Source organism: Chaetodon trifascialis, chromosome 10 (assembly GCF_039877785.1).
Source record: "Chaetodon trifascialis isolate fChaTrf1 chromosome 10, fChaTrf1.hap1, whole genome shotgun sequence".
Classification (NCBI taxonomy): domain Eukaryota; kingdom Metazoa; phylum Chordata; class Actinopteri; order Chaetodontiformes; family Chaetodontidae; genus Chaetodon; species Chaetodon trifascialis.
In genome coordinates, this window is record NC_092065.1 from 6,514,690 (window position 1) to 6,528,714 (window position 14,025).

Genomic DNA, 14,025 nt, shown 5'->3' on the forward strand with positions numbered 1-14,025 from the left:
GGGGTGGGTGCTGAGACCAGGAAAATAGCAATTATGAAGGACTCTGGGTGTCACAGTTGCTGCTGCTCCTCCTCTGTTCCACTTTGATGGGACGCTTTTTAGAGCAACACATGCGAATGCAGTTCTGAATGGTCAATGGTGATGACCGTTGAGAGGGAAAGGGCGTCAGAAGGGTTCCACTGATTTGTCTCTCAATTACCCTCCTCTCAGTTTTATTTCGCTTTTACGTCGATGTAGAGTGGAGAGAAGAAAGGCAAGCAGGGAAAAGAGAGAGACTGAGAGAGCCAAAGGTAGAGGAGGCACCTCTGAATGCAGGTTATGTTTCCAATCAGGAGATTGCGATCACAACCTGCAGCCCAGAGCAAATGGGCCGTAACTCGGTCACTGAGGGAGGTCTTCAGGCTTGGAGCACGCACTGGCTCAAGATCATTACTCCTCTCTTTGTAACAAAGGGGTCTGAGAGCGACAAACACATGCAAACATTAGAGAACATCAGTGTTGATGAGCTGACAGAGATGGGATGGTGAATGCGGAGGAAAAGTGGGGGAAATCCTGAGAGGCTGGCTTGAATAGAAAAGAAGTGGCTGCAGAATGCATTGTTCTATTGTATACGAGTTGTTTTCATTCACTGTAAGATGTGGGAACAACTTGACTATAAGGTTAGTATTCAATTTTAAACACCAGCTTCATAAGAAAAACATGCTTGAGTGCCCAAACACATCTCCAAACTTTTCCAAATCCACAAAGATAATTTCACTTTCTAGTGATGCCACCATAAGACAAACAGATGTAGCCACAGACCAAAAGTAACAAACACATTTCATATCCTATAATTTGCACATGGAAAGACATCGAGACAGACAGAAAGACAGGAAGGCAGACACAGACCAGTCCAACTGGTACAACCATCCCCCTGAGGGAAAATGTCTATCTTTGTATCACACTGGCATCAGGCTGGCATCAGGCTGGCATCAAGTTGTGCCTGTTCCTCCATGAGAGAGAGCACGCCTAGTTACACCCGTGGGGTTCATAACACAGCTGTTGCCTGTGGGCTATGCCTCACTGCACAAAGACCCCCTGGTGCTTCCAGTAGTCTGATATTCCCTGATGGAAACACAAACATCCAACAATTGTCACCAATCAACCTACCAAGGATGACAGGAAAAAAGAAGGGCTCATGGAAAATCATCAAAATGAGCAAAAGAGGAGAGAAAAAGAGCAGAATGAACAGGAACGTAAATGCAGCACTGAACACACGCTGATAAGGTGGAGACAGCACGCGGGCGCAACCCATTTAACCTGGCACAGATTTGACCGAGCCCAGTCACAACGTGGTCATATCAAAAGATTCCACCACACGAATCCATCTGATAACACAGACACAAGCAAACAGAGTCACACTCAGACACAACCACCAACGCACACGCACACGCACTCACGCACGCACACACACACACACGCACAGACACACACACTCCTGGTTATGAGCACCAAAGGTATTCTAATCAGTTTATCTCTCTTACCCACAGACAAAACACACACGCACGCTGAGCAGCAGGAGTGTGCCTACCTTATCTTCCAGTCTGATCAGTCGTGCTCCAATCGTTGGGTATTCCTTATCTTCCCCTTTTCCTGGTGAATGGAAAAAAAGGAGAACAAAGACAATCAAACGTGTGCATTCACAACAGTCAAAGCTTACATGAATGAATTTGCATGATGACAAGAACTTTTACAATAAAAGCCCTGAAGGCTCGTGATTCTTAGTCAAACCATCCATTCATTTATTTTCTGCTGCTTTTGTCTTTGTCACAGTGGCAGTTTACACTCCCTTGCTGTAATGTACACATCAAATGTCAGATAGAGTAATGCAACCTTAAAAGCATGAGCATGAGCATTTCCCCTCAGAGGTTGAAAACCTCTACAAGAATGATAATGGAGATTTTTGTTTTGTTTTAGTTTTCTTTTCTGTATGTGTGTATAAAATGTGTTTGTTGTATCCCTGGAGAGTATGCAAAATCGGACAGTACAGCACTTAACTCAGTCCCTTGTCCAGCTGACAGCTGACCTGACTCTTTTTAATCTCACCCGCAGAGCTCTAATTCATCAATTGTTCCAGGGGAAACAGAAATTAATGAGCCTGACCCCAATCCTGTTTAAGTTATTGAGTAAATCGGAGGTGTAGGTGCTGATTCATAGGTCTGGTGTATTGACAATATCCCTTTCGTTATAATTTTACTGCCATAGTTAAGATCAGCTGCAGTTTACAATCCGCATGACCCACAAGACCCACATTATGCCTGCTGATAACACAAATAATGTCTTCATGATCAATGAATTCTGAGTAAACTATATGCTTAAGTTGGATCAAATGACTACAGCTGAGAACACAAACAGCACAATTAAAAATCACTCATTTAAGTATATGTGTTATTATTCTGGCAGACGGGCACAGTGAAACAAGCAGGGTGAAAACACACACATGTGAACATACCCATAACCAAACAGAGGCGCACGCACGCACGCGCACACACACACACACACACATCAGGGACCGTTCTCTCCCATATTTAGTCTGGCACAGCTCGTGTATGTGTGAGGTATAAACACAGAGATGGAGCGAGGAGTGATGGCTGTCCATCAGATGTAGGCTGCTGTGTTTGCCGTGGATTTACCTGGAAGAAACATTCCTGGCTTCCCCAGCGTGCCGTCCAGCCTGCAAAGACAGAAGAAATGAGACTGAGAAAGGTAAAAAAAAACAAAACAGGAGATTCAACTGAGCAAAACAGCACTTCACTCCAGCTCATGAAGAAAACAGTAAAATAATAAAACCCAATTTATAGAGCCAATAAAATTAAACAAATGGTGTCAGCTTGAACAGTATTTATGTATTACTGATTTCAGGAATGTCAGGCTTTGAAAATAAACAATGAAACGTGCTCATGTGGACCGTCGGTCATCTATAAATCTGCTAAAGCAGGGAAAGCAGCTCAGCGTGCACTGCAAAGCACCACAAGGGCCGATATTTATCACCAGCAATCCCACGTCTTTAGCTATGTTTCATTAATGCTGGTGACCCACTTGATGCAAAGCAGTCATTACTGCAGTGTTTGCACACGAGTCACATGTGGCTGGAGCTGTGATGTCTTTTTCTTTGGACTTTCTGTTGCCAAGTTCAAATACTACTAACAATAATTTGTAGTTTTATCATTATTATATGATAACAATTTATAATAGGTGCACATATTCTCCATTTTATTAGCATGCATATTAGTGGCATATTAGCTCCTTATTAACATTTACTAATGCCAACAACTACTAGGCCATTATCTAAGAGTTTTCCCTCAAAAATTTCCTAATTATTGTTTATTGATTGTAAGTTAAGATGTTGTTGTACATAAATTATTATCTAAATAACCAATAATAACAAATCACTAGCTTAGATTTGTATGTGAAAGTTTGTCGAAATGAGTGGAATTGTGATTAGAAAAGAGACTTGCTTCCATAATTGTTTGCACTGAAGCTTTAAATCACTGTAGTTAGTTATAACTTATATTAAATAAGAGTCTTTTCTTGATTTATTGATATGCTATGAAGCCCTGCTGGTTCCAAAACCTCACAGCGCTTCACTGTGGTTCAGCTGAGTTACAGCAAAAGGTGTTACGAGGTCCAGGTGATACAGTTACGTAAGTTTGACCCAATTTATTACCTAACCGACCTCCTTCAAGGGAGAGCGTCGTGCAGTTTGAAGGAGGAAAATCAGGCAAAAAAGCAGGGAAAATGTGCGGGAAGAAGACAAAAGGTTTCACTTCACTGAGGACTGGACTTCATTACAGCTCAACAGAGCATAACAAGGTGTGACAAATCAGAAACCAGCGAGGCTCCTATCTGTCAGATGAACAGTAACAAACTGCACTGCAGGAGTGTGATCCAACTGTTAAGAAAATTACTGAAACCTGAGTCTAGACATTTTTAATGGGGCCATCTCTCCTGCTGCTGCCTTCATGACCCAGTTCAGTTCACCATGATATCAGTATAGCTTACTGTAGTATTTAAAATGAGAGCCTATGTTTGTTTTCAGACATAATGGCCTCAAAAATGTGGAATAAAGTTTAAATTCACAGACAAAAAGTTTGAGACAGAAAGGGATCAAAGACGCCACCTTCTCTGCAGCTCCTTGATGCGGACCATCATGTTGAGGTGACCCTGGGAATACTGCTCGATCACGTCTCGCACGTCATACGGCTTCCGCGCTTGCTGTGGATCAATGCACGTGCGCACACGCACACACGCACACGCACACGCGCACACGCGCGCGCGCGCGCGCACACACACACACACACACACACACACACACACACACACACACACACACACACACACACACACACACACACACACACACACACACACACACACACACACACACACACACACACACACACACACACAGAGGGACACAAAAGCCATTGTCAACCATAGGCGCTCTTGCTTGGGCCCCGAAAACATCCCCAACCCCCTTGGGTGCAAAGGGTTCATTGTTAACTCATTGTGCACGTTAGCATGTGTGCGTGCGTGCGTGCACTAACAAGTGCATGGTCATGTTGAAAGCAGTCGTGTTAAGGTCCTTTCACAGCTTTGTTTAGTGTGACGTGGATACAAGCAGCATCAGAAAGAACCCAGTGAACTCTTTAGGGTATCCTTGGTATACATGGAGTATAGCCTCTGCAGCTGAGATCACTTAAGCCATAATTGAAAACATGTACAACACTTGGAAACGGTAAGAATACAGGAATCATTCTACAACAACATGTAGCATGAAAACGATGGCCAAAGTATTTCAAACATGATTATGCATTTTTTTTCTAAATATTTATTGTGCAAAATTTTCTAACATAGTTCTGCTGACTTTAGTGCTATTTAAGGCCGTGCCCTACTGTGTGTGTGTGTGTGTGTGTGTGTGTGTGTGTGTGTGTGTGTGTGTGTGTGTGTGTGTGTGTGTGTGTGTGTTTATGAGTGCATACAGTAAGTGAATTCTTACTGTAGCCCCAGAGACAGGTTAGTAGATTTCCCATGATACTACGCCTGAAGTGAGCACAAAGAAGACATGCAGGTGCAGGTTTCAGGCATTTACACACAAACACCCAAACACACACACACGCACAGCAGAGCTGCAGCTGATGTATGCCCTTGGGGCTTCCTCATCCTATATAACCGCACACACACTCCACACACACACCACACACACTTCTCTCACTCCCAATCTGTCTCTGTCTTTATCTCTCCATCTCTCCCTCCTTTGCTCCTCTGCAGAATTTCTCTCCTCTCGTCTGGATTTCCTTTTGCTTACCTGAAATTTCCTCCTGGCCACAAAGTACTGCATTCTGCGGAGGACTTTTACAGCTGATCTCTGGGCATGGGACAACCTGTGACAGAAAGGGAGACTGATTAAGTCTATGACAAAAACAATGACGGCTAAGTCTACAGATGTTTCCTTGCTGTAAAATGTGAAGTAGCTTGTTTTGGACAAGCTGAGCTGTTAAAAAAAAGGAAAAAGAAAGGCTGCACACTCCGAGCCCAGCAAAACACATGTGACCCTGACAGGAGAGCACACGCACACGCACACGCACACCAACAGGTATGGATTCACGCACACAAAAAAGCACATTTAACCTATAACTATAAATGTGTCAACACAGATAACGCCCGCTCTCTATCAGTGCTTTCCTTATCGGTCACAGGCATGAATGTGCAACCTGGTGAAAAGTGAAAATTGAAAACCAGACTCAGTTTGCATTAAGAGGAGTCCCGAGCCCACGTCCCTCGGCTCAAAGCAGCACATCTGTGTCAACACAAGGGAAAACCCGCTGGTGTGGAGCTAAACACTGAAACAGAAACCACTGGATTCAAACAACACACACAGCCTCATGCTTGCATACCATAGTGACTGTATGGCATGCGCTCGTGTTTGTTTTTTCAAGGAGGCACTTTGTGTGCTTTGCACTGGTGCTCGTGATTAATCTGTCAGAAAATGCTCAAACATGTCTTCGGATGGTCCATGTGTGAATGCTGCGTGTCTGGATGATTGGTGCTATTGGTGAAAATGGACGAGTGATCGGATTTCACTTATTGAAAAACACACAAATACTGTGGACACACACCGAGCATCCAGCAGTAATAGAGATCTCAAATCATCATGTGAATCTGAGAAAGGAATACTTTTGTATTATATCTTTAAGGGCAAAGAGAAAACTGCAGATATATATATTAATGATGCTATATTTACGTGCTTATTGCCTTTATTTAGAATGTATCAACATGTGATTTTTAGGAAATATTTGCCTCTTTATTTTTCTTGATACTGTACTGTTCATCATTAGGTTTTGATGCCAAAATAAATCTTCAATGCGGACTTCATTCTTTAAATCAGTCATTTTGAACCTTTCTGCACTAAAGTTTCAGAAAGACTCAAATGTGCAAACTCAAATGTTAATGTATTAGATTGTTAAATAACCTTCATGTGCTTATTGATGTAAAGACTTGATTTCTTACACACAGTGAGATAACTCATAGTCTTATGCATGACTTTGGAGCATTTAGTTAAACAAAGAAAACATGGTAAAAACAGTTCCTGGCTACTGGGTGAGCAGTTTTTTCAGGCCCATTTCTCTACCTGTCTTCTATTTCATGTACAGTATGTCTCAGAGACAGGTGACCTTTCAGCCATCTGTTGGTATCAGAGACATCAAAGTTAAGCTGGTAAGCCACGGGACAGTGTGTGTGTGTGTGTGTGTGTGTATGCAACCAGTGTGTCTTCTGAGGAGGTGGATTAACAGCGAACTGACGTCACCAGATTCTTGCTGGAGAGATCCAGAGGAAGATGGCCAAAATGAAAAGGGGATGGAAGACAGTCGGGTGCAACTCCGAATGAGAATGCAAGAAAAAAATGATGCTGTAAATATTAAAACAAAGGGTAGGATCACTTGTAGACGCTTGTCAGGATGCAGAAATGTAGCTCCATAATGCACTGGATGTTTGCCTCAAACAGAAAAGGAACGCCTCCACTCTTAAGTCAAAGTCTGCGCTTTTGTGTGTAGGACGAACGCTCATGTGTCCGCACACTGTTTTAAACAGCATCCCCATTAAGGCAGACACACCCACATGCACACAAACGTGCACACCCTCAACACACACGAAAACACACACACCCAACCTCATCCTCCCCCTCCCCAAACAAGAGTCTTCGTGGAGTCAACAAGTCCCTCTGAGGTCTTAATTAGGCAGAGGGACAACAGAAGGACTTAGCAGACAATGTGTTGACATGGGGCCATAAAACACGACATCAAAGGCCGTCGGGCTGCTGTCTTTTCTCAGTGCGGGGCTGCCCGAGCTATAGGGGGAAATGCACACAAACAATACCAAACATAAAGAGCGTGAGGCTATTTTGGGAAAAAAAAAAGCGCACCCTCCCTCTCCCCACCTCCTCGTTCTCCATCGTCGATGAAGAGAAGGATGTGTTTTCCGCCTTCCGCCTCCTTTCTGTGTGACTCGGACGCTCGAGCATAATTGGGAAAGAAAACACATGTAGGAAACAAAAAACATGTGCGGTTTTGATCGTTGTACAACTGTACCCCGCTCCCTCCTTGCCCTCCTCCCGTTTCCTGCGTTTGACACGAGCGCGCACACATGTTCATTGGGTAAGTGTGATAAAAGAATAACACGGATAGGTTTGTTCTGCGCACCCCCCCTCCTCCCGCCTCCACTCCATTAAACATTTGGCACACAGAAACTGAAGGAATGTAATTCCCACATCCCTCTGCCGATGCTGCCCTTCAAACACTTGCCGGCTCTGACTCCGCTTGCTGCTCATCTCCCTCCGCCTCCCCCACTCTCTTTTCTCTTCGCCGTGTTTACATTTCAGCTGTGCAGAAGATTTGACACACAGGGTATCCAGGGGACTCCTCTTGAGTCAGCAAAGCTCCAAAGCTCACATCTCACCCACGACGACTTCAATATATTTTCCATTGTCCTGCGCTGTATGATTCATTCTCTGTTGGGACGGCTGCTTGTGTGGGTTTTTTTATTTTAAGGATTAAACCACAACTCCTAGCACTTCTCAACAGACTCGCTATTCTTCATTAGGTCAACTGTAGAAGTCATGTACAAGCTGTAATTGCTGGAGTCATGAACTGGCCCTGTCCCTCTCCTGAAAAGCTGTGACAGATTTAGCCCCATGGCCTCCCCTGGACCCTTCTCTCTTAATAAGTTTTCTCTTTTTTCATTTTCTGATGGTCACTTCGGAGATCTTGGAGTTGTCAATGGCAACTCTCCCTCGTCTCCCTCCCACCCCCTTGGCTCTTTCTTTGGCAGGGGACTGTCAAATATCCTGTGCTTCCATGGTGCGCTGCAATAACCTCAGAGTCAGTCAGGAGAAAGCAGCCTTAGACATCAATGTGCTACGGTCAGGGCCCAGCAAGACTGCTGGCCTGTGTGTGTGTGTGTGTGTGTGTGTGTGTGTGTATGCATCTGTGTGTGTGAGATAAGCTTTATGACTGGTGCTTTGGTCCATCAAAGAGATGGGCTCTTCTTCTGTTCTCCTCAAAAACAGACATCCTTTTATCATATCTTGGACGGATAAGATGACTGCATTCTTTCGGGAATGTTTGATCTAAAAGTGATGGGATGCCAGAGGGCGCCGTGGTAAGAATTATAAGGGCACATTGCTAAGACACTATATGGTAACGGCCAAGCTTCCTCATTCAATAGGGGTTTAAAATGAATGGGCTGCGACGCAAGAAATGCTCCCATGTGGATCCTTCTTCAAGGGTTTGTCTAGTGGGGAATTAAAGTGGCTCTGCATGCAAGAAGAAGCACAAGTTTAACCCAACTTTGTCCATCTCAGGCCAACTCTGCAACAGGACAGCTAAATGTGAAGATGCTAATTCCTTGTGAAAAAAAATATTTTTATGATTCTGTTGTCATTATTTGACCTGTTAACCAGACCAATAGTCATTTCTACGCTGTTGTACGGAGACATCCAAATCACTACTTTTTGATTGCTTGCCGAAGAAGAAGAAGAAGAAGACAACAAACAGGAAGAAGAAGAAGAAGAAGAAGAAGAAGAAGAAGTTTCTGCTGTTGGCGTCTTCCAGGACTAGTTTGTTTGTTGGCGACTGGCTTTGTTTCTTCTTTTCTTCTTCGGTTGTTGGTTTTGTTTCGGATTAGCAGCCTCTACTTCTTCTACTCTATTTATTTCAGCCATGTGTAGCATAGCCAATACTGCCAACCTCTGCCAAAACTTTGCTTTGCATAGCCCCATTTATCCGCTCCACACCAGTTGATTTGCCTAATTTACTTTTATTTTCCCCTTTTTCCAAATATTTCAATGCTTCAAATTCACTTGAAAGATGGAAAGTTAGATGGAACCACTTTGACTTCCTCTTTTTCTCAAACTTGACACGTCCAGAACCTGAAAGACTCAACAGCATCGCATGCAGCAAGACACAGCTGGTCAAATATGGTTTCAGATACAATCGCTTCCCTCCTCCCTTTGTGTCTGCTCCGGTTGTTTTCGTGTCCCCACCAGATCAATAGACACTGATCAAGACACGCTGGAGACAAAAGCGGCAACCAAACCACATGAAAGCCCAGTGCCCATTAAGAACTGATGACAAAGAGAGAACAGAGAGAGCGAGCGGCGTTTGATGTGTGTGGCCACAGAGAGACAGAGAGAGGCCGGAGATGCTGTAGGTTTGCTATCACCACGACTTCCTGCATTTCTATCACAAACACACTGTGAAAGTACTGTATACTGTGAGAGAAGGACATGTTTGTATATACATATACATGCAGGAATCTATAAAACAAATGCAGACAAATACAGCGCTTTAATCTGCCTCGCACATTCTTTTCCACACAGCGTAGCTTGACTTCAACAAACAGAGTTGAAAGGAAACGAAACCTTAGTAAATGAGCCGAAGATGATGTGGTGATATATACTTGGGATTTACATCATTAGATACGATGCTGCTAGTGGAAAGTATCCCTATATGGTCTGATCTCACACACACACAGTCACCACATGCCTCTAAAGGTACATGTAAATGAAAGTCTCCTGCCTTTAAGCTGATGAAAGAATCCCACCAATGAAAATAGCTCCTCTGGAGAGATGCTCGACATCCTGGTGACCCAGTCCCGCCCATGTTTAATGTTAATGACGCCAAGTCTCACAACCTGTCATTATTTGAGGAGAACAGAGACAGACGCAGCTCTTTCCCACCGCGGCGAGACAAGATTGGAGAGGAGCACACATCTAACAAGTAGACTAATGACTGGTGAACTCTTCCTGACACGACTCCAACTGTCAAATTAACTAAAGATTTGGGCGAGGAGGTTTCCAGTTAGACAGCCGAGAAAATGAAAAAGTACAGCCGTGGGAAAAACGCATTTTACTCGGGTATGAAGACCACAAGGAACTAAGACTGTAATAACATGTAAGAGGAAAAAAAATCTAATTGCAGGTACTTTAAGGGCATTGTTTCCATGGGATCTTACATTAAATAAAATTAATGTTTTTATGTATATCGTAATGCACTCTCTAATTTGATACACCCATGAATACAGTCGATTCCTGCTAATCCTGCTATCAATAAACTGGAAGCATTAAAGAAATGTTGTGGACAATGATCACCTCATGGACGTTCAAGGCCTAAGGTGTAGCCTCAAGAGACGGACATGGCTGTAACTAGTCTTCAAAGTGAGCCTAATTAGAGAGTTGGGCAGATTTGGGGTTAATGACCCCCTCTTTGGTGCCAGACCTTCTAGTCTAAGCATTTAGCCTCAGGTGTGTCAGTAATGTTGCCTTGCATGTTAGCGAGTGTATCAGGGTAAAAGGGTTTTCTTCTACCCTTAATTCAGGTGCGCTCTTTTACAGTGTGGCTCTACGGCAATGTCAATCATCTGGTGGGTCAGTCAACTACTTTTTAGTCCAGACTGAAATGTCTTAACAATTTTCAATTTCTGGTATCTCGCTAACAGTTGACTTCACGTTGAGCATCACAGCCTCACAGAGCTGTCGGTCTCAGTCTTAGTCTGGCTTAGGGGCAAAACATCTGCACCCATTGTTTTCCCTGTAGGCCTGAACACATCATCGTGGGCTGACCTTTGAACTAGTGAACTAGTGACAAACCAAACACCCTCCACTCCTCCTTTTTTTAATCATTGTGTTTGGGATGCTGACACAGTAGATTAATGTTTGCTCTTTATGCTTTACTGTCAAGATGTGTCATTTGTAAGCTCCCTCAATTCAACTACAGTCAAGAGGCCTAATATGTGAATGAAAAATAATGTGTAAAATGTGTAAAAGCTTACAGGAATGCTACCTACTGGGATCATAACTTGCATTTTTAATTTCTATCCCTGTTTGCACACGCCTTTGGGCATCTGCATAAGAGCTTGGCTGACTGGTTTTGGGCAGGAATAAAGTGGATTAGGAAACTTCTGTATGAACCAGTATCTAGCAGACATGAAAGCACACATATATGAACATACTTACCAATGCATTGACATCCAGGACAGACAACTCCTTCCCGTTTGGGGACATTCTTGAGGTCCAGCGTGTTTATATGCATGTGTGCATGCATGTTATGAAGACAGGAGGGCAATTGGGTTTCTCCAATGGGGGACGAGGGGGTGAGGTGGTGAAGAAGGATTTATAATTCATGGCCTAATAGGATTTGTTGCTGTTTAGCAGGATTAGGCATGTTAGAGAAAGAATCTATTTATTGCTGCCAGTCGGGGGGTCCCCTTGCCTGGGTGGGGATATCTTTGGGGGTGGGTGGTGGTGAGGTGAGGTCGGGGGGTTGCACACTGGACCCATGAAATTTTTCTCCCAATCATTTTCCAAGATAACCCCTGGTACTGAGCCGCTGAGCATGCAAGCCCACCCCCTCCTCTCCCACCACAGCCACCATCTTTGGATTAAATTGGCTGTTTTTCTTTCACAGCACTCTGATAATCCAAGCACATGAGCCCAGTCGTTGGTCATGCCAACACACATGGTTGTTCATCTGTCTTTTTTTTTTTAATGTGTGAGCATGTGTATCCAGGGACAATTAGCACCATCATGCCCTCGGGAGAGCAAGGGCCCGGTGGACGTGGCGGTCACAGACCTGCCTATGTTCAGCCTGGCTTAACCCTGGCTATGGACCCAGCAGCAGGAGAGAGACGAAGAATAGAAGAGAGAGAGAGAGTGAGAAAGAGAAGGAGAGAAAAGAAGAGATGGAGGGTGACCTGCAGGCCTTCTTAGCTAAGGGGCTTCCCTTTCACAAGCAATCGGTTTAGATTATAAAACCATGCTCCTTTTCAAAAGAGCATTATTCTTTGATTCATGTGTGGCTGGGGCTACAGTGGGGGGCTGGCTGACATTAAAGACTGCTGTTTAATTAGGCCTTTTTTTTACAGTGGTCAGCCTTTTTGTTCCTGCTTTTCAGCTATGGGAGGCCTGGTTGGCCTCCCTCATGACCAGTGGCGGTTGCTCTATATCCATCCATGTATGACAGAGAGAGGAAAGCATTTTTTATCCTCCATTGATACGTGCAGCCTCTTGATCAATATCCTAAGAAAGCATAAACTTGCTGAATGCTTCCATCTCGGCATGTTCAGTGGTTTTAAGTAAGTAAAGCCATTAATGAAAGGCTGTTGGATTTACTGTGTGAGAGGGACTGAGCACTTCTTCATTGCAATCCTGAAGCTTAGGGGGCCACCTCTCCAAGCCTGGTCGAGGCCATGAGTCTCCTCAACTAAATACACATTCGCCTTATTCACCAGGCTCACGGCTGAAAGAATGAAAATGGAGGAAAACTAGAACTGTATCACTATGGGACTGCCACCTTTTCGAGTCCCTTTGTCAGAAGAGGAGGACAGAGGAGAGGAGAGGGGAGGAGAGGGATATGGCTGAGAGATCTGGCCAAACACAACGCGACAAGCTTCTTTCAGAACGTGGAGAGGAAATTAGTGGGCACAGGTCGACTAATTAACAAATCATTCAGTCTTTGTTAATCTCAGGTTTAGTTTGGTTTTCATTTATTTGCACTGATAAAAGATGAGAGGCAAGCTAATAAAAAGAGACAAACAAAATGATAAGATGACCAGTAAATACATTCTCTGTTCTGTAACTCCCACACATTTCTTCCCATACTTAGCTCAAATTCTAGTGTCTTCGGCTTTTGCAAATCAGGCTGCTTAGTCAATAATAGAACAACATTATGCTCAAACTTTGAGTCAGGACAGGGAAGCAAAGTGATACGTGAGTGGTGGAGGGAGTGGTAGTGAAGAGGAGGGATTTATGGGAGCAGATGAGGCTGAGAAGGTCTTTGGAGACTCGCTTTACTAGCTTCCGTTCCTGGTTCACCATACAATTAGCACACTGCCTCTGTCAGGTCTGTCCCTGCCTGGATGGTAATTACACCAGCAGACCAAAGAGACAGACAGACAGCCAGACAGGCAGACAGGCAGAGAGACAGGAAAGATGATGAGATAAGCTGAATGGGGCTGGTGCCACTTCATAATCCTTTGCTATTGATTTATTGCTTATACAGTTATTATAATTATTCAGAAGTCTTGTTTGCTAAGTCTTTTCAAGATGGGCCCCAGGCAGTAGTAGCAGTTCAGAGTCACACATGCAAGTCTTAGATAATGACCAGTTAAAATGCCAGAATAACATAGAGTATACAAGACAACAGCAGGCAGGTGTTGAATATTTTACAGGCCTCATACAGACATGTTTTAAGGCACATAAAATACTGTGTTTGTGTACTGTATAGCTTTTCCATGAAAAAGTTCAATGATCTAGTTCATTTGCTTTGTAAATGACACCTACTCCTTCTCCCTCACTGACAAATGGGTGGAGCTGAGGTGGATTAAATGAAGCTTGGTTGCAGAAACCTGGCGCTAGGTGTCACTCAAAGGGGCCATGCCCATAATTATGCATAACTGTAAGCCCCCTTATATAAAGTGAACGAGTGAGTT

The 14,025-nt window shown here is 43.9% G+C and overlaps 1 protein-coding gene across 1 annotated transcript in view; it reads right to left on the minus strand.

The window, feature by feature from the left end:
* Nucleotides 1–397: 397 nt before the first annotated feature.
* kcnq1.2 (potassium voltage-gated channel, KQT-like subfamily, member 1.2) overlaps nt 398–14,025 on the minus strand; it is a 100,208-nt gene continuing 86,580 nt past the window's right edge. The window contains exons 13-17 of the mRNA XM_070972190.1: nt 5,348–5,423; nt 4,160–4,254; nt 2,673–2,713; nt 1,571–1,632; nt 398–439 (exon numbers count right to left, since the gene is read on the minus strand). Of these exons, the coding sequence (XP_070828291.1) occupies nt 398–439; nt 1,571–1,632; nt 2,673–2,713; nt 4,160–4,254; nt 5,348–5,423 (316 nt within the window). The remainder of the gene's footprint in view (nt 440–1,570; nt 1,633–2,672; nt 2,714–4,159; nt 4,255–5,347; nt 5,424–14,025) is intronic.